Here is a 23,676-nt window from a genome sequence, read left to right on the forward strand (position 1 = left end):
TGGAACCACGCTTAGAGCGATGTGTAAAGAGGTCTATTTGCTGCTGTGAGTGGAGACTAAGAGATGTCGAGCCTTGGAATATGCGCGACAAAATCATACCATCCCGAGCACATGCCGGCAAAATCTGATTACCTTTTGTCGCGATGGAACTTGGAAACCTGGATTAGTGCAACGCCTAACGGTGACCATCCCGTCTGTCTGAACCCGACTCGCTTATCGCATCTAGACTGGTCTACAAAAACTAATTAAGATAAGTGAAATTCGGAAATCTTATGAACGTACTTATCTCGTACGCTGGAGGAATAGGCTGGTAGACACACCGTACATTCCAAAATTAACATGTACAATTACCTAAACTCACTCGACATGATGAAACGAAATAAGGACAAAAATGCAATTCAGTCAACAATTCTAATGTACAAAAGATTGCTCCTAGATAAAGGAAAAGGGATGCCTCCAACATTCTACAAAACATCAAGAAAGGCCTAGGCATTCAGCTCAGTCTTCTTAGCCTGCTTCCAGGGCGGCGGTTGTTTCTGACCCAGGCTCTTGGTAATCAAACCACCCTTGTAGAGCGCAGAAACAATAACCTTCTTGCGGCCAAGATCTTCATCGTTGTCATGGCGAGTCTGACGGACATCGAGAATCTTGACGTTAGGCAATTCAGCGGCGCCGTTCTTATCCATAATCTTATGGAGAAGCACAGGCGTCAATCTGGTAGTCTTTTTGCGAAGTGCCTCCTGTGCGCGGAAGACATCTCCAGTAGTGGTGGAAGAGGTGATGATGTAGTCAGAAATGTGCTGAGACATCAATTTGGAGAGGCGGGCGAAGAACTGAAATGTAGTTGTTAGTGATGTTGGCTATAAAAGGGTTGAAGGGGGAATACGAACAACAAACTTGACGTTTCCATCAGCCAGCGACAGAGAGCTGAGGCTGTTCTGCAGCTGACCCTTGGACTCTGCGCCATACAGGCGATCTCCCTGCTCGGTGGCTATCTTCAACTTCTCCTGGAAAGCGACATCGCCGGCTTTGCCGTCCACAACCCCTGCTGCATTGCGCAGAAGAGATTCCATTGTCTTAATGTCGGGGAACCGGAGACGGTCGCCCCAGTTACCAGATTGACCTTCAATCTTAACCGACTTGAGCTGGGCTTCGATCGCTCGGCTGCTGTTCTTGCTAACAACGGTGACCTTTTCGCCCAAAATTTGCTTCAGACCAATCTCCACGGCAGCTTGGTGCGCAGCCTTCATGTACGGTAAAGGTCTTGGGTTGTGGTACCATCTGTTCGATCAATCAAAAAGGACATCGTTAGCAAACCCATTGAGGACAAACTAGGATGCAGAGGGATCGAATTGGAAACTCGGATCAAACGTACGGTTTGACTCTATCAGCATGTCCCTTCGGACCCTTCAGACGCCATTCTTTCTCCTTGAGATAACCAATCCTGGGCATTCCCTCCCAGGTCAGGTTCTCATCGATTTCTTCAGATTGTGCTTCACCCTCTTGAAGACTGAATGCCTCCTCTTGTACGGGCTCTCCGGGACTCAGACCAGCCCCAGGCATGATCTGACTTCCAGTGTAGGGGTCTGCTGGGCCTGGGGGCTTGTCGGTGCCCCAAATCTTGCGCCGAGCGCGCTCGAGGATTCCGGGGGAGGTGTCGGAGGCATAGCGGCGGGTTTGACCGAGCGGCGAGACACGGGGGTTAGCTTGAATTCTGCAGCTGGAACAGACAAAGTTTGCCTCCCGCAGAGGGAGGCGCATTGAGGGCCGCATTGTTAAGGTGGGCGCGAATGTTGTCTGAGAGCGTCGAGCTGGCGGAGTTGGCCCGGACGGAGAAACAAATTCAAGAAAGGCGCGGGTCACGTGCTGGTGATCTTGATGCTTGGCATTTTGGTGTTCATTTCTCTGCAATGCCAGGACTTTGACATTGTAAATAAATTATTTTACGTAAATAGAATTGTCCACGGTGATGTATTCTATCTCTTCCAGTTCTTGCATCTTTTTAAAACAAATCCTCGCTAGATGTTGACTGAGAAACATGCTTCGACGGCTACTCTGGTCTGTACAAAAGAAAAATAATCATTCATAGTATGCAAACTGTATATACACATGTACCGCTGGTATCATACTGCTAAGCAAAATCGAAAAAAGAACATTTTGTGTAAAGCAAGTAAAAAGACTTACTCGCGGACAAACATGCCCGCCATACCCATACCTGTACCAATGCACATGCTGATAACACCAATCTCCTGACCACTACGCTCCAACTCAGGCAGCAGAGTAGCCAATTGGCGAGCACCGGTAGCACCGAGTGGGTGACCGATAGCAATAGCACCACCGTTAGGGTTGACCTTAGCCTGATCGATACCAAGCTTACGAACGCTGTAGAGAGCCTGCGAAGCAAAAGCCTCATTAATCTCCCACACACCGACGTCGGGGACCTCAACACCAACAGCCTGCAAAAGCTTAGGGATGGCAACAGCAGGGCCAACACCCATCTCATCGGGGGCACAGCCTGCGACAGCAGACGCGACCCAGCGCCCTTTAATAGAACCCGACAGACCCAGCTCCTCAGCCGTGGATCGACGCATCAACAAAGCGGCGGCGGCACCGTCGCTGACCTGTGAACTGTTACCGGCGGTGCTAGCGCCGGTAGGCGAGAAAGCGGGCTTGAGCGCGCCGACCTTCTCGAGGGACAGACCGTGGCGGATACCGTCGTCCTGGGAGACGGTCACCTCCTTGGCGGGGGCATCTGGGTTCTCGGGGTCAAGGGTCTTGGTAGTGACAGAGACGATCTCGGAGTCGAAGCGGCCAGCCTTCTGAGCGGCTGAGGCCTTTGCGTGAGACTCGACGGCGAAAGCGTCTTGGTCTGCGCGGGAGATTCCGTAGCGCGACGCGACATTCTCCGAGGTAATTCCCATGGGCATGATGCAGTCGCGTGCGTCCTGGGAGTGGGACTCCTTCAGCTCGGGCCAGAGGACCGTGGGGATGGCACGGGAGCCGTAGTTGCGGGTCATGGATTCCATGCCGCCGCCGACGCCGACGTTAATGGCGCCGGCGCGGATGCCGTTCGCAATTGTTGTGATTGCTGCCAGTCCGGACGAGCATTGGCGGTTGATCGTGTTGAAGGGCACGGAGTGAGGGAAGCCGGCGTGGATCTGGCCCATGCGGCCAGCTTTGGCGCCGCCGAGTTCTTGTAGGACGGAGCCGATGAGCACATCGTCGATCTGGGCGGGGTCAAGGTTTGGGTTTGCCTTCAGTGTTGCTTGCAGCACGCTGGCGAGCAGCTCTTCTGGGTAGGCGTCCTTGAAACCACCCTTCTTGGCGCGGGTGACGGGCGTGCGCAGCGAGGAGAGAATGACGATGTCATTGGGGGACTTTTGGAGCACTTGGCGGAGTCCGCGGGGAATTGGAGAAGCCATTGTTTTGTAGATTTGTTGGATTATTTGGAATTAGTTGAACGTTGTATACCGAGGGCCAAGGGTATTTCCGGTCTTTCTGGGCGCTGTCAGTCGAGTGGAATATCATGCCCTGGAATAGTTACTCACATCTGAACAATGGCTAAAGTATGCAAGAAAGAGAAAAGAGGAAACCGGCAACAACTCCATCCAAACCTCCCCGGGGCCACCAAAATTACTTATAGGCAAATGCCGGACAAAATTCCGGGGTCGGAAGTAGTTTGGTCCCCCAGTACCGTTCCTGAGTGGCCGCGGCACTGAAGATCGGCTAAGCGGTTTCCCGCGAAAAATGTGGGGAGAAGCTGTTGGATATTCCAACTTCCAGTTCTATATCCTAGTCTTGTAAGTTTTACTAATAGTCTTCTATCAAACGCTTCGAATTCTACAATACTGAGTAATTCTGATGACAGCCATATGTTGTAAACCTCCGAGCTGTCTAGGTGGACATCGGGAGCCCATCGGATCCTTATGTCAGCCATTTCGGTTCGGCACTTTGGAACCGGAAGCTAAGCCGAGGACAATGAAGACATTCCCGAATTTGATATCTTTTGGATTCATTTAGAGATTCTGTGATAAGTTCATTGAATTGATAACCCCCAATGAGGGGCACATGGATGGTTCCCCTTGCTCATCCCTCCGCGAAAGCCATCTTTGCCAGGCAAGTAGCCTCCAGGTTGTTCTCCTTGGGCACAAGCCAGAATTTAACCTGAACGACCGTCTCAACCATGATGATACCAGTTTCTGCCAGCTTGAACATATCAGCATTAGCAACTGGAACGCCCTTGCAAGTTTTCCATCCATTCTTCTTCCACTTCGGCAGCCACTCCGTCAAGCTGCGGACGAGGTACTCGGAGTCTGTTTTGATAACGAAGGTATTCAGCGGCATGAGGACCTTGCCCTTCTGCGTCATGTTGCGGCGTTTCTCGATGATGGAGGTTGCATTGCGCAAGGCCCGCAGGCAGGCAGTCAACTCGGCGATCTGGGTCGTGTGACTGTGGTCGTCCTTGCCTGGAATGGGCCACGAGATATTGCCAGCGTTGCCACGGCCGTAGAATACTCCGATTGCTGAACGCTTTCTGGTCTTTTCAGTGAGACATTCGCCATGAATGGCGATGATCAGGGAGTCTTCGTGGCCTTCGTATTGTTTGCAGTCCAGACATTTGCGGGTCGAAGTGGGACATGCGAGGCACATCCACGAGCCTATGTCGATTTCGATTTCCTGCAAGGTGAACCGGGCGGGGTATTCATTCTCGGCACAGAAGCGGCGCTCTGCAGGGGTTATCTCTCCGGTCCTCTCGGGAGAGCCCGCTACGTGGTGGCGGCTGCCATTGATTCTTGTACCATGTACAGTGGAGCTGTGCACGCAGCCCTCCATTACCTGGCGATAATTATCAGTATGTGGAAAATGACTTTTGTGCGAGAATAGGTGAGGTAGGTCATGCCAGTGTGATCCCGAGACCAGGACCAGTGCTTACCTGAGACAGATGATGAGCTTTCTCTTTTTGGGGTATCTGTGACTCTCGCGGCACGGGGGCCAATTCAGACACCTCAGATTTCTTGACCCTCTTTTTCTTCGTATTGATGCGAACAGGAAAAGCGGCTGCAGGTGTGTAAGGCATTGTGGCTGAAGATGCTTTTTGAAGAGAGATGAAAAGTGTAGTCCAGAAGGTTGAAGGAAGAGAAAAGGGAAAGATAAAAGTTACGAGGGGCAGCTGAAAACAAAGGTGAGGAGGATGGAAATAAAGAGAAGGACAAACACAGTCAAAGTAGGCTGAGCTTGAAAGCAAACCTGAAAGAGAGCGTACCTGCTTCTTGTCGACACTTCATGTGGTATATCTCGCCAAATATTAGGATGCTAACCACTTATGACTACAGAATTAAAGGACCCAATCACATCAACGTAAGGATTAGCGTCTGCTTTGATAGGATTCTATATCTCTTTGAAGTAGAACAAAGAGCTGAAGTTTATCCCACATTTAGTTTATAGAATTATCACCATGCCATTTATTTAATCAGCGCTATAATAAAGGGAAGCCCAAAAACAGTAGATAGTAGTGGACGTCAAAATAGGGTACTATAGGCGCATTATAAATGTGGGTCTAAATGGTGCAATAGCTTAGTGCTGTGTTGCTGGCTGGTTGCTGGCCAAAGGAGAGGTGGCATGTGATGCTGCTTGGGGGATATTGATGGAGCTACCGACGGACTATAACCCGTAAAAAGAGGGAACTATAAATAGAGGGATCGAGGTGCATGGTGTAATAGAGAATTTATTCAGTATTTCTAGAAACTAAGTTCAAAAGCACAGCTTTTGTGATTGAACATGAGGCCTTGAGCGTTGTCCATGTCATTCGCAGGCGTCATGTCAAAGTCATTTCATTCATAGAAATCGTGAGTCGGGCGACTCAAGAAAAACAATGTGGCTCATATGGCCAGGGACCCGGTGGTAACATTGAGGGCAACCGCGACGAAACCCCAAAATAAAGCGAGGCTTCTTGCGAGATCTTCCATCGGGCCGGCCGAAGTACTGAACTCGCGTGCGGGTTCGAGGAGTGGGGAAGAATTCGGGATTGAAAGAGGACTGTGAGTCTGAGTCCGTCATGGAGCTGTAATCATACCAGGTCTGAGTAATGACGGCGAAGCCATCCTCGTTAACCGGACCGACGGAGCGAGTGTATGGAAGTGGCCAGTTCACGTTCACGGTGTTCGATGCACCGTCGTTGGGGGTAGAAAGACGAGGGTTAAACTCGCCTGTGGACTGGGTGTTTCCTTGGTTGCTAGAGAAGAGGAATGGGCCCTGAGGGCGAGTGACCTCGGAAGTTTCATTGATGCTCAATGACTTGTTGATCAGGGCGTGAGGAATTGGCGAGGGTTGGCCAATTTGTTGGACCAGCCGGGGAGACAGATCATCGCCGTTGACTAATTTGGTGAACACGGTCTTGGATGATCCATTGATGTTCAGCACCTGGCTGAACAATTCGCCGGGGATTGGCGAGGGCTGACCGTTCTGGATCACAAATGGAGACAAATTGTCCCCATTGGCCAGATGGGTTGGCAGGCCGGAGGAATATTCAAGGTCCAAGGGTGCAGGACGGCAAACTCTCTACCTTTGATTAGTGGCAGGGATAAATGTTGGTGGATAGCTGACTTACCTTTGCTTTTGAATGCTCCAGGCCCTCCAGAACTCGCTTGGAAGTGGACATCATTGCCTGGTACAGTACCTGACGGAGTTCCAGGTAATGAAAATGCAAGGGAAAGTGTTTGGGAAAGAACGTATCAGAATGGAAAGAAGGGAGCACAAAGTATATACATCCATAGATACATGATTATATAGTCATAGAAGAGTGAGGCTTAATTCAGACCATTCTGAGAGGAACAATAGTGATTAACTTGATTGAATTCTTTCATTCACAATAGAGTTCCTTAATATCAATGAACTTAATTGATTATCTTATTCGTCGTTCTATTGTATTTATTGTTCTGTTCTGTTCTGTTCTGTTCTATTGATCATTACCCGATTAGGTCACCCTCTATATGATACATCAAGAACACCAGCTATTTGACCAATCATGTATGGAGTACATAAGAGAATGAAGGGCCAGTATGACAACAGAAATACATGACATGATATGCAGGCCGGAGAGAGAATGATCCTTCGGTGAAAAAAACAGTGGGACATTGTGTATAACACACCCAATGTAGGACTATGTGTGTGTGGTCATCCCCGGCCCGGTGATTGGATCTCTCAGAATATGCACTCGACAGCTAAAAGATGACTAGATCTTGTTCCCCTACAGTGATACATGCAGTAAATACCATGCAGTTTAGCTTTTATGTTTAAAATCAATAATATACATGTAACAATTATAATAATCATAATAATCATATTACGGAGTACTCCGTAGTAAATCCATAAATAGCACGATTCGCAGTACAAAAGCCATCCCTTGTCTCCCGCAAAGTCTTTTGGCCCACTTTTGCCTTTCTTAATTTTTGTCACCATTTTTCCCCTCGACACGCTCGGCCCAACTTTGTGAGTCATTTCTGCTGATTTAAACTGGGATTGATTTCAGTTGGAGAATCTTCTTCTATAATCTTCTATATAATTTATACTAATCACCACTAGTGCTTCTTGAACATAATGCCTCTCATCAGCACTACTGAAGTCAACGAGGACTCTCGTGGTATGTGGAATTGTGCTCGGAGCCAATTGCGTGTGTGATGCTAACGATCTTCTTCTTGTTAGTCCTCGGATACGACCCATTGCTGTCGCCCAACTTCTTGCAAAATGAGATCCCCGCGGTGAGTAAATTTTTTTTCCCTTCACCCCGCTCTCTGCGGGGACATGGCAATTCCAAGCGCACCAACTGACAGCAATTGTCTGTATAGCCCGCTCGTGCCATTGAGACAGTCCGCGCTGGCCGGAACCAAGCAATCGAGATCATTGAGCAGCGTGATGACCGTCTACTAGTCGTTGTCGGACCATGCTCCATCCACGACCCCGACACCGCACTCGAGTATGCCCGCCGACTCAAGGAGCTTTCCGTTAAACTGGAGAAGGACATCTGCGTGATCATGCGCGCCTACCTGGAGAAGCCCCGCACAACAGTCGGCTGGAAGGGTCTGATTAACGACCCCGACATCGACGAGACCTTCAACATCAACAAGGGTCTGCGCGTGTCCCGTAAGCTGTACACCGACCTGACCAGCACGGGACTCCCCATCGCCTCGGAGATGCTCGACACCATCTCCCCTCAGTTCCTGGCAGATCTGATCTCGCTGGGCGCGATCGGCGCCCGCACCACCGAGTCTCAGCTTCACCGCGAGCTCGCCTCCGGCCTGTCCTTCCCCATCGGCTACAAGAACGGCACCGATGGTAACCTGACCGTTGCCGTGGACGCCATCGGCGCCGCCTCGCACCCCCACCGCTTCCTCGGCGTCACCAAGCAGGGTCTGGCTGCCATCACCAAGACCTCCGGTAACGAGCACGGTTTCGTCATCCTGCGTGGTGGAAACCGAGGCACCAACTATGACCGCGCTAGCATCCAGGCTGCCCGTGAGGCTCTCCGCTCCAAGAAGCAGCGTGAGGTCCTCATGGTCGACTGCTCCCATGGTAACTCCAACAAGAACCACCTTAACCAGCCCATCGTCGCCAAGGAGGTCTCTGATCAGCTCCGTGAGGGTCAGACTGCTATCATCGGTGTCATGATCGAGTCCAACATCTACGAGGGTAACCAGAAGGTTCCCCCCGAGGGACCCGAGGCTCTTCTCCGCGGTGTCAGTATCACTGATGCTTGCATCAACTGGGAGATGACGGTCGAGGTGCTTGAGGATCTCGCTGATGGTGTTCGTGCTCGTCGCGCTGCCCGGAAAGCGCAGCAATAGAGGAATTCTCTTTTTTTTTCCCTCTCTAGATGATGCACTTCTTGTCTCTGATTTTCACAGCCCTTCTTCCGTGGAGGGGAGGGAGAACGGGTCTGGCATAGATACCTTGTTTCGGTGCCTGTTTGTTTCTTTTTCTCGGGTTTTCAGCGGTTTTCCTTTGTACCTTTTTTTTTCCTGCTTGTTCCTTGGGAAGCCCCCTTGGGATTCATGTGTGAATGTGTAGTTGGTGTCAAAAAACATTTATGAGGGGTTTGCATTTCGCTGGGACTGTTGAAGATTTCATTAGTATGAGTAGCCAAAAGTTTAGGAATATGATCAAAGGCTGAATCTGCTTTTTTTTCATATTTATATTTTTCTAGGGTCTCCCCTCTACTTATACGAATTCCCTTTTTTTCCTGCTCCACTACATGCATGGACCAGGTGTGGTCCCTGAGCGGCAAAGCGCTTCTCCGGTGTTGGGGATGGGTCCCTCCCTCTTTGGGGTTTAGTGCACAAACTTAGGTCAGAAGAGTCTGTTTCGGGCGAAATTATTGCTAAGTGAGCTACTACGTAGGTGGTGGGGGCGGCAGGTGGTATCCATAGGTGGTATACACACCATAGTAGGTTACATTGTAGGGATCTGAAGATGAATACGGAGTAGAAATGAGAGCAGATAGAAGCAGATCTATGTACTGTACACGATATACATTGAAGGTCACCCGTCCACTCCCTTCGGAGTATCAAGAAAGACCATACTGACTAGGAACACATTCCAGAAAGATAGAAGAAAACGCCGTGAACCCCCTGGGAAAATGGAAGCAGGCCACGAGAAAAGATCGCGGCTTGCCATGCAAGAGAAAAATAAGTATAGCAAATGGTGAGAAGTGAAGATCAGCGGAGAGACGGGTCCAGGTTGAGGCAGATGATGAAACAGATCAGCATTGCATCCAATGACAGGTTATAGCATTATGCCAATCGGCCCATCCGGTCCGTCCTTCTTTCTTTTTGTCTGCTTGGAGGACCAAAAGTCACACCCATCTATCGCCCCGTCAACCAGCCGGTCCAGCTAGATGTCTTGGCCTTTGCAGCTTGTTCAACATTCTCGGCCAGCACATCCAACTGACCGGGCAAAGGAGCGCCAGTTTTCGCCGCAGCAGCATCCAGAGCTTGCTTAGCCTGCACGGCCTCCATAACACTACTTTGAGTATTGCTGGCACCCTCAATAGCCAGGCCAGATGCGGATGCTGGTGCAGCATTGGCACCGCTGTCTTCCATGTTCAACTTCTCGAAGAGGAATCGCTTTGCCTTGGCCCAGGGCTTTTGCGCCTTTTCCTCCTCGCGCTTCTGCTTCATAATTTCGCCGATCTTCTCCTTCTTCACGAGCTCCTGTTGCTCGATAGTTGCGGTACCGTTGGCGCAGGCATTCTCGGCATCCTTGAGAGTCGCGAGTTCCTTTTCGATCCAAAGCGTGCGTTGGCGGCGGTTATAGAGGGTGAGCGAGATCATCGAGTAGACTGTAAGAACACCGCAGACACCTAGTATAATCCAGAAGGATTAGTATAAGTCCAGTGGGGGTGAATTGGGGGTCCGGTTGTTGTCATCGCTGACTCGGACTTTGGAGCATCGTATGTTGTGTTGCAGGTGTTTTGCTCATATTATTCCACGGGGCAGGAAACATACCGGACGCGGCAATCAATGAATAAACCATTCCCTTGTGCGCTTTATTGGCAAACTTCCGCCCAGACTCAATCCATCGATCCGCACCGCTTCCAGCTGCCTGTGCCTTCCGAGCAGCCCGTGCCTGTGCTCGCAGTCGTTCCACCTTCTCCTTGGGTGTCTCCGGTTGGCCATTCGGGCCAAGTTGCTGTGGTGATGACTTCGTGCTGGACTTCTTCTTCCCGAAGTCTGGGGCCTGGTACGCGCCGCCGGTCTTAGAGTTGGCGTAGGGCCCGGTGGCCGTGAACCGCGTTGCGTCTGCGGCGGATCGGGACATGTTGGGAGTTCCCGGTTTCGGGGGGTAGACCTCAAGATAGGGATTGAAAATCAAACAAATATGACTGGAAATTGGTCGGAGGCAATTGGAGGGCCGTGGTGGGGTGATGGAGCTGGAGACAGTTGATAAACCGGGGGATTTGCAGGTTGAAGGTAAATTTTCAGCACGGGAGATGCGCCAAGACATTTAAACAGCTTCAACTGGTATGACTTCAATCTTCTTTCGGTTCTTTCTGTCCTCTGAGATCATTTTGGGGGGATTTTTAATTCATATGTTATGAATAAATTATACTACTTATTATTTTTATAAAAATTGATTTGTCTCTTTGAACACGCCCTTTCTCTATCCTTACTCTGCATATATATCCTTCCCCGATCGTCTTTGGAACACTTGACATCTACATCCATCTTCACTCACCACTTTCAATCTTTATTTATCAACCAGTCCACCAAGGCTGATATATTGATTAGCAACTTTTGGAACAGCATACGCATCGTCCAGGGTTTCATCGGGAGGCTCTATTACTATCTCAATATGGGAGACGGCTCCTACAATGCCTCGGACCTGAATTCAGTCCTCAGCACCCTGTCTAGTCTAGCTTCTCAGGGTCAGGGCAGCTCTAACCAGCATATAACTACACCTACTCATCCGGCAAAAATCACATCGTCTCAATCCAAGCCCTCACAGGACCCAAGACCCCCGCAGGCAAGGATTACGAGACCATCCACCACTTCTACTTCTGCATCTGACTCGTCAACTATTACAACTTGGCCCGCAGCACTAAAACATGTGATGCGCACCGTGGGTCAAAATGAAGAGACTCAAGCGCGCATTCGCGGTGTGATCCGAAGTCAACACCGCCATGAACAACAGTGGTTCCAAGCCCGTGAGGCATTATTGAAGCAGCAGCAGGGTCGCCCTGAGAAACAGAGGGAGCTAGATGCAGTCCTGTGGGTTTATCTCTATGCTACTGCTGTAGTGTTTACTATTGACTGATAACTAACGCTAAAAAGGAGGGCAATCGGTGCCCCTGTAAAAGAGGAAGATGGTTCGGTATGTTCTTAAAGCCTCTTTTGCTTATTCGCTCTAACTGGTTACTCTTAGACCGAAAAAGAATTTGCCGCAGAGATTGCAACCTACGATGCAAAGGTTCATAGGGCAGCCGTGCAAATGGGAGATGCTATCATTGCCGAATTGCGCGGTCTGGGCATTCCGTTCTTTACGCTTCGGAAAGAGTTGGTTCAAGACACGCCATCAAACATAGAAGGCGCACAGTCACGGAGTCAAATGGAGTCAGCTGGAACCACCTCATCTACAGTTTCTAAGTCTGAGCTTGTGAAGTTGCAGCAACGCATGTTGGAATTGCTAGAGGATCTGTGTAAATAGTGAGATGGATCTCAGCATCTGTGATCTGACTTTGTTACTCAATGAGATTTTGGAATCTGTGAAGAAAATACATTTAAAAAGACTCATTAAAAAGATCAACCTAAAAGAGGTCACAAGGCCGCAACCGCAGCCGGCTATTCTTGTAGTTGCTTCAATTGGGGTGAAGGACCTAAATAGCTAGTACACAATAATTAGACGACAACATGTTAATTTTGAGCATTGATTAATTGATATTGCTCAATTGCTTATTCATATTCACAGCTCGACCAAGTGTGGCTTTCGACCTTGATCTCTAAACTCGTCTTCATCGCCTCCTTCACCCCGTTCCCAAGACCAAATGCATATAAGCCCTCGTCTAGCACCCATTTATCCCCTACCCAGTGAGCGGCATCTCGCTTTCGAACTTGAACATTGATAGTGATGTCTTCATTCGGCCTCAGCAATGGCGATTTTTCGAAGCCAACGAGGAGAGTGTTCTTTATCTGGCCTGCGGGCCAGTTGTAGATTTGTACAACTTCTTGGCCGTCGACCGTACCTGTGTTCTTAACCTGCACCACGACTGACCAGTAAGTCCCCATGTCGTGAACACTGGTGAGAATGCTCGAGAACAGAGTGTAACTCAGGCCATAGCCAAACCACCAAAGAGGCAGCACATCCGGGTGGTGATTATACCATCTGTAGCCGACTTGGGTATCTTCTTCATATTTGACAATTTCATCAACGCCTGGCCATATCTCCTTGTTCCAATGGAAGGGAAGGTCTGTATAACGCCGTGGCCAGGTGACTGGGAGTCTTCCGGAGGGGTTGGTGTTTCCAAGTAACACATCTGCCAGAGCATTTCCAGCTTCCTGACCTCCGTACCACGCTTGAAGGAAAGTTGATGCTTTGTCAATCCATGGAAGCTCCACGGGTGAGCCTGACTGATTGACGAATATGAGAGTTTCAGGCCGTTGCACGCTCGATATGAGAGCTTCAACCAATTCGTCTTGGCTTCCTGGCAAGGCCATATTCTTTCTGTCGTACCCTTCGCTTTCCCATTCTTCGTTGAGTCCTAGCACAACTATGGCTAATGCACTTTCATTGGCTAGTGCGACGGCCTCAGATATAAGCTTCTCGGCGCTTGGGATCTGCTGGAGGTACCCTATGCGGACAGAAGGATGAGCGGCAAAGACATGATTTGCATCAGCGCTCGATGCGTTGGCAGACAGCTCGCAGGTATTGACCCAAGCCTCCACGTGCACTGTATACGATTTGCCGGCAACCAGAGGCTTACTAGCCACGACTTCAGCGCTTCCAAAGGCATAGAATGTCTCTCCAAGCTCCGTCCAGCGTGAATTATCGATAACAAGCTCTCCATCTATCAATAGCCTTGACCCTCCGACACTGCTCAAGCTAAATGAATGTTCCCCGGTAGCTGTGGGGACCAAATTTGATGTCACGCGGTAGGAGTATGGCGGGACAGGATCAACCTGGAAATCGACAGGGCAGCTGTCGGAAACATCGATGTTGGAGCTGTTGCGGTATTGTGTCTCCACCACAGGCCCCGTGAAATCGTTTGTAGCAAAGTACTCAACACGAACAAGAGCTTTGTTATCTGAATCTATGGTCGAATTTATTCCCCACTGATCGTTGGAGCACAAAGGAAGCCATTTTTGCGAGTAGGCACCGAGAGCATACTTGACCGTGACATCAATTTCATGCTTAGCGGCAACAGCCTTGAAAGACTCCATTGGTCGACTGAGATACTGAGGATTCATGCTTGCTGAGCCACCACCACCGGGAGTTCCATTCAAAGCATTGGGCCCAATAAAAGCCACCTGTTTCCCGCGAATGCTATCGGCTTGCAGCGGCAGTGTTTGCTTTGTATTCTTGAGTAGGACGATCCCGCTGGCAGCAACCTCTCGCATCAATTGTATGTCCTCCGGGGCCGTAGAGGACACTTCTTGACTATCTCGTGTCCGATCTGCCTCTTCCAAACTCAGGCCAAGCAAATCAAATTTATCAGCCAAAGCCAAGATTCGTACTACTGAAGCGTCGACCGCAGCCAAAAGATCATCGCTTCGAGCGGACTTGATCGCCTGCAGTAATTTTTCTCCACGCTGTTCAGGCGGGCCTGGCATTTCTAGGTCAAGACCAGCGAGCAGACTCTCAACAGTTGAATTTGTTCCGCCCCAATCGCTCATCACTAAGCCTTTGTAGCCCCATTGATCCCGAAGGATATCCTTGATTATAGGTACGTTGCTGTCCATGTGCTGGCCGTTGACCTTATTGTAGGATGTCATAATACACTTAGGCGGCGATGCCATCCTCACAATCATCTCAAATGGTCGAAGATAAATTTCTCGGAGTGCAGTCTCAGAGATCTGAGCATCGATGCTGAATCTGAGATGTTCTTGCTCATTGGCAACGCTGTGTTTCATCATTGGCAACCTTTTCTTCACGCAGGGAATATTTGTCCTTCTAGACAATACCCATCAGGATTCACTTACAAATGTTTCGCAGTCGCTGCAACCTCACCGGTCTCTTGCACTCCATTTACGTATTGCTCGGCCAGTTTTCCGCTCAGGAAGGGGTCCTCGCCAAAGCACTCAAAGTTACGTCCACCCAAAGGGTTCCTAGCGCAACAGATTGTCGGAGCGAGGAGAACGTGGGCCGATTTTGTCTTGGCTTCACGACAAAGCAAGCGACCTAGCTTGTGGATTTGAGCTCGTGACCATGTCGCCCCTTGACATACCGGTCCGGGGATAAACGCAGCTTTGGGCCCATCGACGGCGAACTTGCCGCGTGCGCCCGATGGTCCATCAGTTGTCTGTATTTTGTTTCAGCAATTTGCTCAAAATCCGGGGTTCTTAATGTTTGGAAGTTCTTGCAAGTATCATTTACCTTAATGGAGCCTATGCCCAGTCTTGAAATAGATGGAACGTGCCACATATCAACCCCAGACAACAATAAGACCTTTTCTTCTAGTGTCAAGGCCTGTACCAGAGTGTCAACATCTCTGGTCGCCATGTTGAATGCTGGAATTGGGGCAGAAGAGATAAGTCACTATGGAGAGAAGCCGCGTTGTTTTGGTGTCGACAGCCGATTATGATCCCTTTCATTCAACCAGCGACGGGATAGGTATACGTATAGATACGTATATTATGGAATCGCAAAAAGCCCAACCGTACGGAGCAATGTGATGCAAATTACGTAAAGCGATATCGTCCCGAGAAGTCGGGGGTGATGTTGGGGAAGGGTCGCGAAGCTCCGATCCAATCTCCGTGTCGTATTCGGTTATCTGACTCTGAATCTGAATCATAAACGATAGACACCTCTTTAAATTACGATCTAGGCCCCATACTCCACCTAAAGACGCAGGCCTCTTGTGGTAAAATACCGGAATAGGAAGAAACAAGAACACCTTATCTCACAGTCGAGATCTAGCCTACAACGTAACTTTCCTATATCTCTAAGACTATAATATTGTAAACAGTGAAATCACAACTCCCAAATAAGGAGTCCGTATAGACTTGCTACTTGCGATTTATTACTATTAAGGGTATGACTATCCCGTAAACGTTCAATGGTCCATTATCACATGCACGTATCTACAACTTTAAAGCTTATCCTATCTCAACGCACGTCCACGCGGCTTGTAGCGACTAATTTACTCTAATTACGTTAGTGCTGCCCGTATGAGATTTGGGGGTCGGAAGTTGCGACGCCATACTCCGCAATAAGCTTAGGGCAAACTTACTAACTTACCTTGGCAGAAGAGCAACTGAACAGTTCGCTGTATATTACTAGACAGGGTATTCCCGTTGCGCTCACGATAAGACAACCAGGATTCGTAATTTAGCCGGTTCCTTGGCTGTTTGTAAACTTTGGATTCGTGGGGATCAACTATCCAAATTGGTTTCAAATTCCTTTTAAATATCCACACTTTCTACCAAAATATCAGCAACGACCGTTATTTGATTCTTCCATCTTTGTCCATATCTCAATCTAGGCCATCTACTTCCCTTGAGATCTGAGGACTTGGCTAAAATGGAGCCATCAAGTGACACTCCACCTCCGCGAACAACCAAGGGGGATGGGAATGCTTTGTATCTCCTCGCCATGATTTGCTTAGTTGCAACGGCGAACTCGGCAACCCAGGGCTATGACTCGTCCATGATGGTAATAACAACTTCCCTAGATAATTACAAATTATTCTTGTCAATGTTGAGCTGATGGTTCTATAGAATGGTCTGCAAATCTTACCCTCGTATACCGATTACTTTAAGCTCACTACAACAACGCTTGCGCTTAACGTGGCTATTGTCTTTGTGGGATCGGTATTAGCCATGCCTATTGCTGGCCCAATCATTGATAATTGGGGGCGAAGATGGGGCATCGCTATTACAGCAATTCTAGCAATGACGGGGGCTGCCATCCAGGGTGCTGCAGTCCACGAGGTTATGTTCTGTTGCGGTAGACTGCTGGTTGGTGTCTCAGTCACCACAGGTGCAACCGCTGCACCAACGTACGTTTCAATCTGTTATTCTTTTGTGATTAAACCTGCTAAATCCTTCTAGATATATTTCGGAAATTGCACCTCCGAAGTATCGCGTTATGCTCACTGGTTTATATGGCTGCTCATGGTATGTTGGCAGTCTTATGGCTGCAGGTATCACATATGGAAGTCAATACATCGAAGGCACGTGGTCATGGCGTCTTCCGTCCCTGGTAAGTATACCGCCCATGGATGAATTCTATTAAAATTCAGGCTTTGAAGCTGTATTCTGATGAGTCATAAGCTACAATTTATTCCCTCAATATGCTGCCTTATCCCACTGCCATTCATCCCTGAAAGTCCGCGATGGCTCATTTACAAAGATCGTCATGATGAAGCGAAAGCTATTCTCACCAAATATCATGGTAATGGAGATCCAGAGTCTGTACTTGTCGATATTGAGTACGCCGAGATATGTCAAACCTTGGAGCATGAGAAATGTATGCAGAAGACGAACCTCAAAGCTCTGGTTCAAACTCGCCCCAATCGATGGAGGATAGGTGTGGTTGCAGCCACTGGATGTAAGTTGTTAGCTCACAGCTTGAGGTTACTTTTACTGATTTGATTTCTCAGTTTTCTGTCAAGTGAGTGGCAACAACATCATTACTTACTACCTTAGCAGCGTACTAGATGCTGCAGGTATTAAGGATACGAAAACTCAGCTCGGTATAAATATTGGAATGAGTGTTTTCAATCTTTTCACCTCCGCTGTCGGTGCTTGGGCAGCCGATGCAATTGGACGCCGCAGAGGCTTTTGTGAGTCGTCCATTCGTCCCCTTAGAATGTCATCAAAAGCGGCCGTAACTAATCTTGTTCTAGTGTGCTCTACTGTGGTCATGTCTTTACTCCTCATAATAGTTGCTGTTATCACAAAAGAATTTGGAGACAACCCAACAGTTTCCTCCTCAGCTGCTGAAGTGGCCTTGATCTTCCTCTTTTTCGGTGTTTATTCTCTTGTGTGGACACCACTTGCGACGCTGTACCCCGTCGAGGTGTTATCATACTCGATGCGTGCAAATGGCATTTCCTTCTTCAGCGCTGTCTGCTACGCCACAGCATTCCTTAATACATTCGCCATCCCATATGCTATGGATTGGTCAGCTTGGGGATTCTATCTCATCACGTCCTTCTGGAATCTATTGGTGGAGGTACCTATCATGTACCTTTATTTCCCAGCAACTGAGAATAAGACGTTGGAGGAGATCGATATCATCTTCGAGGGCGTCAGGCACGTGGAGAATACAATTACCGTTCGCGACATTCTTCAAGGGGGTAAAGACATTGAAGGTGAGGTCAAAGTTGCAGTTAAGCAGGAGGAGAATTAGATTTGCGGCAGCAATTACCTCTATCCTAGTAGCTTAATCCTGTTAGAACCCTTTCAAGATAAGGTAGATATACAATCTGATCACGGCTTATCTTTCACCGGCTGGATCAATCCAGAGTTCGATGCAAGCTACTACGTTTCTAGCTTTTGTTTGCTCCATAACTGATCATAGTTCAAGGTTATAGAGAAGTCCTTCTCACTATCCAAGCCCGTTTCCGCCTTCTACTACCGTCTCGCTTTAAAGCTTGAGCAGGGGAGAACATATTCAAAAAAAGTTATCTTTAGAGATATAAAAAGACCATATAAAACACATGTCACAGCCGCATAAGCGGTCGACCATTCTTATGTTCATCTATGAGAACAATTGGCAGACAAATCTCCCATAATGTTACAGGTAGGTAGGCAGAAAGCCGAACAGATAGGTAAATAGATGGGTTGACAATGACTATTTTTATCCTCACATCCGTAGGTCTGATTGGCACGATCACCTTCCAAAAGAACAACCCAAGTGGTTAATAATATATTGAATCGGTGCTGCACGGTATGTGTCTGGCGTAGGGAACGAAAGCTCAGTGGTGTTGGCATCGAATGTCATCTGCTGTGGGTTTGAAAGGGAATATGCAGGCCAGTGAGGGTAGTTGGAAACTATGAACACGAATCAGTAAAGCTTCCATGAAGCTTATGATAAATGATCCGAAAAAACTAGCATAAAGTAAGGAAGGCATGGACACTTACCACAATCACCGTTGGGATTTCCATCAACAATAAAGTTGACCCAGTATCTTGACATGATATTTGACAGCTCCTTATAACTTGAGGGCGTATTGGCAAACGGCGATTCGTCATATCCAAGACCCAAAATGTTGTAAAACATGAATGACACCTCGGTGAAATGAGCTACTCCAGTTGATAGCGGCACCCCATTGGGCCTCACATTGAACATATAGCTCCAGTTGGGGACGTTGTGTTGGGCCAATATTTGGCTGGTCAACCGGCGAGGCGCATGCCAAATTAGGTCAGTGATAAAGGCCGAAATGCGTTTGTACTGAAAGCCCAGTGCTGCAGATGGTCGACCTTCCAATGTGGATGGAATTCCAATGGCGGGGATATCTGGGTACAGTGCCGCAATACCGCGCACAGTGGCATTATCAGAGGTTCGTTCTCTCACTTGGGCATAGAAATCTTCGTTCGTGTTGACACCCGTGATGGAGAAAATTGTGGCCTCGTCATGGTTCTGACCATGCAACACTGGCACTTTGATGAAGCGTCCAGCGACAAGCGCCTCCCGCGCATTCTCCCGAATAAAGTCTCCGTCGATTTCCATACCCCAAGAGGGGATTGAGGCTGCCACACTGCTGTTGAAAATGGCGAAGAGTGGTTCGACAGGCACAGTCCGAAGACACGCCAGCGTATCAGCTGCTTTGGTGCAATTGGTGGCCCGAAGAATGTTGTGGTAGTAGACATCCCATTCCTTCGGAGTGTTGTATCGGTATGGATTAATAGGTCCTCCACTTTCCAACATGACTCCTCGGAAGAGACCCTGGTCTTGACCGCCGTATGCAATCAATTGGGCTCCTGTGCTTTCTGCTCCCGCGCTCTCACCCCAGATAGTCACCGTGGATGGATCTCCACCAAACGCAGCGATATTTTCATGGATCCAACGAAGCGCCAAGTGCTGATCTTTGTAACCAAGGTTTCCAACACCCGAATCCACGACATCCGAGCCATACATGAAGCCAAATAGTTGCATCCGATACTGAATATTAACACCAATGAACGGCTTGCCTGCAGCGACGGATTGTTGGACAAGGAAGGTCATGTTGTAGTTGGGGTCCTGGTTCGAACCCGTTGTATGGCCTCCACCGTGGATCCATACGCCAACGGGTAGTTTGTCGCCTGACTTGATGCCGCTGGGCCGTACCACATTGAGGTTCAGGCAGTCCTCCGAGTATGGTATTTCGGGAAACTGGGGTACCCCGAAGTTGTAACAGGCCGAGGAGAAGGTGGTGACATCGGCACTTCCGTCCCATGATGTGTTGAGAGAGGCAGGGTTGCGGTAGCGTAGATCGCCGACTGGCGGCTGAGCATAAGGTATTCCCAGGAAGAAGTCCTGATCATACTCAGCGTTGTAGCGACCAGTGTATGTTCCATTTTTAACGGTGGCAGTGGGATCTGCGTGTTGTCTGTCTGCCAATGGGCTTGCCGTCGTCAGATGGCAGAGCACTGCTCCAAGGAGCCCAAGCTCCAGAGTAAACAGCAACATCGTCGATTGAGCGTAAGGGCGTCAGGTAGAGTACCAAGATGAATGAATTCGAATTGATTTCTGACAAGCAGTCTACCAGGTAGTGCGATACTGACCCAGCACTGAGATATTCACATATATATACATTTTGTAGGTATAGGAATCTATAGTAACCATAAATTTACCAAGATGCCAAGGGCCATCGGGGAATAATCGGGTATATCATTTGGTCGGTGCCAAGTAGGTCGCCAAGTTACAATACCTGAATTTGGCGACAATGAGGACCGTTAACCTTCCTTCTATATGAAGGATTTAAGACATCAGTCAGAAAGGGAAGGAAGGTTGATGCTTTCCCGTCCATAACCCTTTAGGCATGTATGTCATGTGGGCGAGATGGTTTTATATAGATCAAGGCCAATCAATAATTCTCGCAGCTGGTTGCTTTGCCAACGATCATCCTGAGATGTAAACGTCATGTCAATAAATAGCACCATATGTCCGATTGACAAAGAGCAGTACACAGCTCATAATGTGTCGTAACTCTTTTGATAAGGGATCAAATGATGCAGAAAGGGATCGCGCCATTTGAATTATGGGTCTGCATAGCTATTGATGACATTTCTTATATAATTGGTCAGTTGGGGGAGAAGTTGTGGGGAGATGGGAGAATGGGCTGTCAGCCATCTGCATTAGCGCGGTCTGCCCCTTAGGTTTTTTCCTTATACTCTGTACTTCGTACGGAGTACTATTCCAAGGTTGGATGTACACACACACAATGCAGCGCTGACGCGGCGCAGATTTGCCAAGATCTCCTCACTTTACTCGCTCACAGGGTTAGTTCCGACCATAAACCCGGAGTCCGCATGGTCAGCATGATGGAATGTTCAGCGATCTTCATATGAACTTGACCATGAAGAGGAGAAATGACAAGGGGTGACAGTTGCCATATAAAGGGCTACTGAGCCTTTCCTATCACCTTCCATCGCAACAGTAGTCTCTAGTTGACTGTCAATCTTTTACTCCGTGTCCCTCGCCTACTGAACTGGCCATGCATCTTTCTAAAAACCTTTTCCCATGCCTTCTAATCTCTGCGCTCACGAGTGCTGCCAATCTGCAACCTCAATGGGTGCATTTTGACAGCAACGGAATATCTTTGGCAGCTCATCTTTTTGTGCCACCGATAAACTCGACATTGAATACGTCCCGTCCTGCCATTGTGGTCGGACATCCGCACGGCGGCGTAAAAGAGCAGACCTCTGGTCTGTACGCCCGACAGATTGCTGAGCGGACCGGCTTCGTTACTCTCGCTTTCGACGCTGCCTATCAAGGCGAAAGTGGTGGCTTGCCGCGATACCTCGAGAACCCCTACCAACGCGCCGACGATGTCCGGAATGCCGTGACATACCTCTCAACCTTGGAAATCGTGGACCCCAATCGGATCGGCGCATTGGGGGTTTGCGCATCGGGAGGCTATGTGCCGTTTGCTGCCCAGACAGACAAGCGTATCAAGGCAGTGGCCACTGTCAGTGGCATCGATCTGGGAACTCTATACTCTGAAGGATTTGCGAAATATGGTGGCCCAATGCAAGATGGGCTTCAGGAAGAGCTTTTAGAGGCAGGCCGCCAGCGTATTCGGGAAGAGGAGACAGGGAAGACGAATCTGACCCGAATCTTTCCGCAAACTGCAGCGGATGTGTCGCCGAGCATGCCAGTGTTTTACCAACAATCATACGATTATTACCAGACCCCAAGGGGGCATGTTGAATCAGCGCCAAACTGGCACCTTTGGCGCAGTCTCGACTTGATCGCTACATACCGTTCTTACACTTACATGCAACTTATATCTCCCCGTCCGTTGTTGATGATTGCAGGCTCGGATGCCGATACTCTTTACTTCTCTCAAGTTGCAATTGAGCAGGCCCAAGAGCCAAAGGAGCTGTATATTATTCCCGGGCTAACGCACATTGACCTGTACGATCACACAAACCAGAGTGCGCCGAAGCTGGCGGACTTCTTCCGCACACATCTGTGATAGCGGCTATGTTAGCGTCTCCTGCTATGCATTGGACACTTTGGATGTGGAAAATGTAACATGACATAGGTATTATGAGGTTTGGCGTGAGCATGTGAACTAGATTGCAAAGCCTATATAGTGACAATATTTTCGATTTGTGTCGCAATACGCCACTTGCGCCGGGATGTATTAGAAATAAAGCTCCATGTCGTGCGAGAAAATATTCCAAGGGGTCATAGCTCTTAGCAGTCTACAATATTGCTTATATCCACTGCATTGTAACATGTTGCGACCTACAACATATGTTTTGATTTCATTCGCTTTTCTTCCTGCTAGCTTACATTACGGTTCATGCTGAATGTATCGAGCTGATCGATGATGAGATATGTACAATTTTCCAGCTTCCCAATCAAAGAGACCTACTTCTGTTTTCTTTTTTTCTTGAATACCTCACTCATATCATGGATACGAAGACGCAAAATAGAACATAGACCATCATGTTCATGGATTTGCTTGACAACAATTTGGCGGCGGATGAAGAAGACGATGATGGTGAGGATGTTGAGGAGGTTGAGGATGGTGAGGATGCCAGTGAAAATGAGGTCACAGCACCAGGTAGTACCTTGGTACAGTCAGTAAGTCGGTTGATGTTGTTGACACCAAGAAGGCTAAGGCGTACATATGCCACCGAATACTCAGTATTCCAGACTGTCTGGCCGAAGGTGGTGTCCTAGAAGAGTATGATTTCCTCAGTATTTGAACCAGGCATTTGGTTTGAAGATTAGGAGATGAGGTAAAGGAACCAACCGTAAATGCCTCAAAACGGGAGGAGGTGCCGTCAGCCCGAGAAAGTGCTTCATCGCTTGGTAGCCGGAAAACACCTCTAATACATTGTATGAAATCAGTTTCTGAAACTGGAAGTGCTTTCACTATGGTGCGTCCTTACGAAGGGGGTTCAGGCAATGCCATCTCGAGGTAGAAATTCATATCCCAAATTCCTGGCGTAGAATCGAGTGTTTGGCCTGCTCTCGAAGGATCGACATATAATTGCTGAGCGACAGTGTGTGCTCCAAGCAAGGCGGCAAGATCCCGTGCTGTAAGGGTCTTATTTTGGAAGAGCTCAATAAGAAAGGTTGCATCTGTTGCGTTGTTGTTTGGTATAAGACCTGTGGGGTTCGCTTCTCGGCGATCATGTCGTCCTACCAATGTCAGCAACCTAGGACCCAGAGGGCAGGTTACAGTGGCGACATGGTGCATGAACTGCACCAAGTCAGCAGCAGTGACACCGTATCTTGAATATTTATCCAAGAGCTGCAATGCCCTAGTTCGAATCTCTTGTAGACCATCGTTCTCGGGTCGAT

General features: G+C 48.6%; 10 protein-coding genes across 10 annotated transcripts; 4 read left to right on the forward strand and 6 right to left on the reverse strand.

Annotated features, from left to right (window-relative positions):
* Positions 1–485: 485 nt before the first annotated feature.
* PEX2_015880 (Thiolase, C-terminal) lies at positions 486–3,422 on the reverse strand (the record flags this gene model as incomplete). Its single annotated transcript, XM_016738864.1, has 4 exons — positions 486–833; positions 891–1,281; positions 1,376–1,919; positions 2,189–3,422. 4 exons carry the CDS (start codon positions 3,420–3,422, stop codon positions 486–488), a joined length of 2,517 nt encoding a protein of 838 aa, XP_016602381.1.
* A 664-nt stretch (positions 3,423–4,086) lies between these two features.
* On the reverse strand, positions 4,087–5,077 carry PEX2_015890 (uncharacterized protein; the record flags this gene model as incomplete). Its single annotated transcript, XM_016738865.1, has 2 exons — positions 4,087–4,836; positions 4,934–5,077. 2 exons carry the CDS (start codon positions 5,075–5,077, stop codon positions 4,087–4,089), a joined length of 894 nt encoding a protein of 297 aa, XP_016602382.1.
* Positions 5,078–5,835: 758 nt separating this feature from the next.
* PEX2_015900 (uncharacterized protein) lies at positions 5,836–6,661 on the reverse strand (the record flags this gene model as incomplete). The annotated part of the gene is made up of 2 exons (XM_016738866.1): positions 5,836–6,558; positions 6,608–6,661. 2 exons carry the CDS (start codon positions 6,659–6,661, stop codon positions 5,836–5,838), a joined length of 777 nt encoding a protein of 258 aa, XP_016602383.1.
* A 935-nt stretch (positions 6,662–7,596) lies between these two features.
* On the forward strand, positions 7,597–8,840 carry PEX2_015910 (3-deoxy-7-phosphoheptulonate synthase; the record flags this gene model as incomplete). Its single annotated transcript, XM_016738867.1, has 3 exons — positions 7,597–7,639; positions 7,702–7,757; positions 7,845–8,840. The coding sequence occupies 3 exons, from the start codon at positions 7,597–7,599 to the stop codon at positions 8,838–8,840; spliced, it is 1,095 nt and encodes a 364-aa protein (XP_016602384.1).
* Positions 8,841–9,857: 1,017 nt separating this feature from the next.
* Positions 9,858–10,812, reverse strand: PEX2_015920 (cytochrome c oxidase assembly protein COX14; the record flags this gene model as incomplete). Its single annotated transcript, XM_016738868.1, has 2 exons — positions 9,858–10,354; positions 10,500–10,812. The coding sequence occupies 2 exons, from the start codon at positions 10,810–10,812 to the stop codon at positions 9,858–9,860; spliced, it is 810 nt and encodes a 269-aa protein (XP_016602385.1).
* A 534-nt stretch (positions 10,813–11,346) lies between these two features.
* PEX2_015930 (DUF2458 domain-containing protein) lies at positions 11,347–12,198 on the forward strand (the record flags this gene model as incomplete). The annotated part of the gene is made up of 3 exons (XM_016738869.1): positions 11,347–11,762; positions 11,826–11,865; positions 11,917–12,198. The coding sequence occupies 3 exons, from the start codon at positions 11,347–11,349 to the stop codon at positions 12,196–12,198; spliced, it is 738 nt and encodes a 245-aa protein (XP_016602386.1).
* Positions 12,199–12,443: 245 nt separating this feature from the next.
* PEX2_015940 (beta-glucosidase) lies at positions 12,444–15,207 on the reverse strand (the record flags this gene model as incomplete). The annotated part of the gene is made up of 3 exons (XM_016738870.1): positions 12,444–14,607; positions 14,688–15,007; positions 15,181–15,207. The coding sequence occupies 3 exons, from the start codon at positions 15,205–15,207 to the stop codon at positions 12,444–12,446; spliced, it is 2,511 nt and encodes an 836-aa protein (XP_016602387.1).
* A 1,020-nt stretch (positions 15,208–16,227) lies between these two features.
* Positions 16,228–18,060, forward strand: PEX2_015950 (sugar porter family MFS transporter; the record flags this gene model as incomplete). Its single annotated transcript, XM_016738871.1, has 6 exons — positions 16,228–16,359; positions 16,425–16,705; positions 16,758–16,908; positions 16,980–17,256; positions 17,309–17,491; positions 17,555–18,060. The coding sequence occupies 6 exons, from the start codon at positions 16,228–16,230 to the stop codon at positions 18,058–18,060; spliced, it is 1,530 nt and encodes a 509-aa protein (XP_016602388.1).
* Positions 18,061–18,543: 483 nt separating this feature from the next.
* Positions 18,544–20,322, reverse strand: PEX2_015960 (Carboxylesterase, type B; the record flags this gene model as incomplete). Its single annotated transcript, XM_016738872.1, has 2 exons — positions 18,544–18,704; positions 18,795–20,322. 2 exons carry the CDS (start codon positions 20,320–20,322, stop codon positions 18,544–18,546), a joined length of 1,689 nt encoding a protein of 562 aa, XP_016602389.1.
* A 1,027-nt stretch (positions 20,323–21,349) lies between these two features.
* Positions 21,350–22,333, forward strand: PEX2_015970 (alpha/beta hydrolase; the record flags this gene model as incomplete). Its single annotated transcript, XM_016738873.1, has 1 exon — positions 21,350–22,333. One exon carries the CDS (start codon positions 21,350–21,352, stop codon positions 22,331–22,333), a length of 984 nt encoding a protein of 327 aa, XP_016602390.1.
* Positions 22,334–23,676: the final 1,343 nt, after the last annotated feature.

Source organism: Penicillium expansum (genome assembly GCF_000769745.1).
Source record: "Penicillium expansum strain MD-8 chromosome Unknown contig46, whole genome shotgun sequence".
NCBI lineage: Eukaryota > Fungi > Ascomycota > Eurotiomycetes > Eurotiales > Aspergillaceae > Penicillium > Penicillium expansum.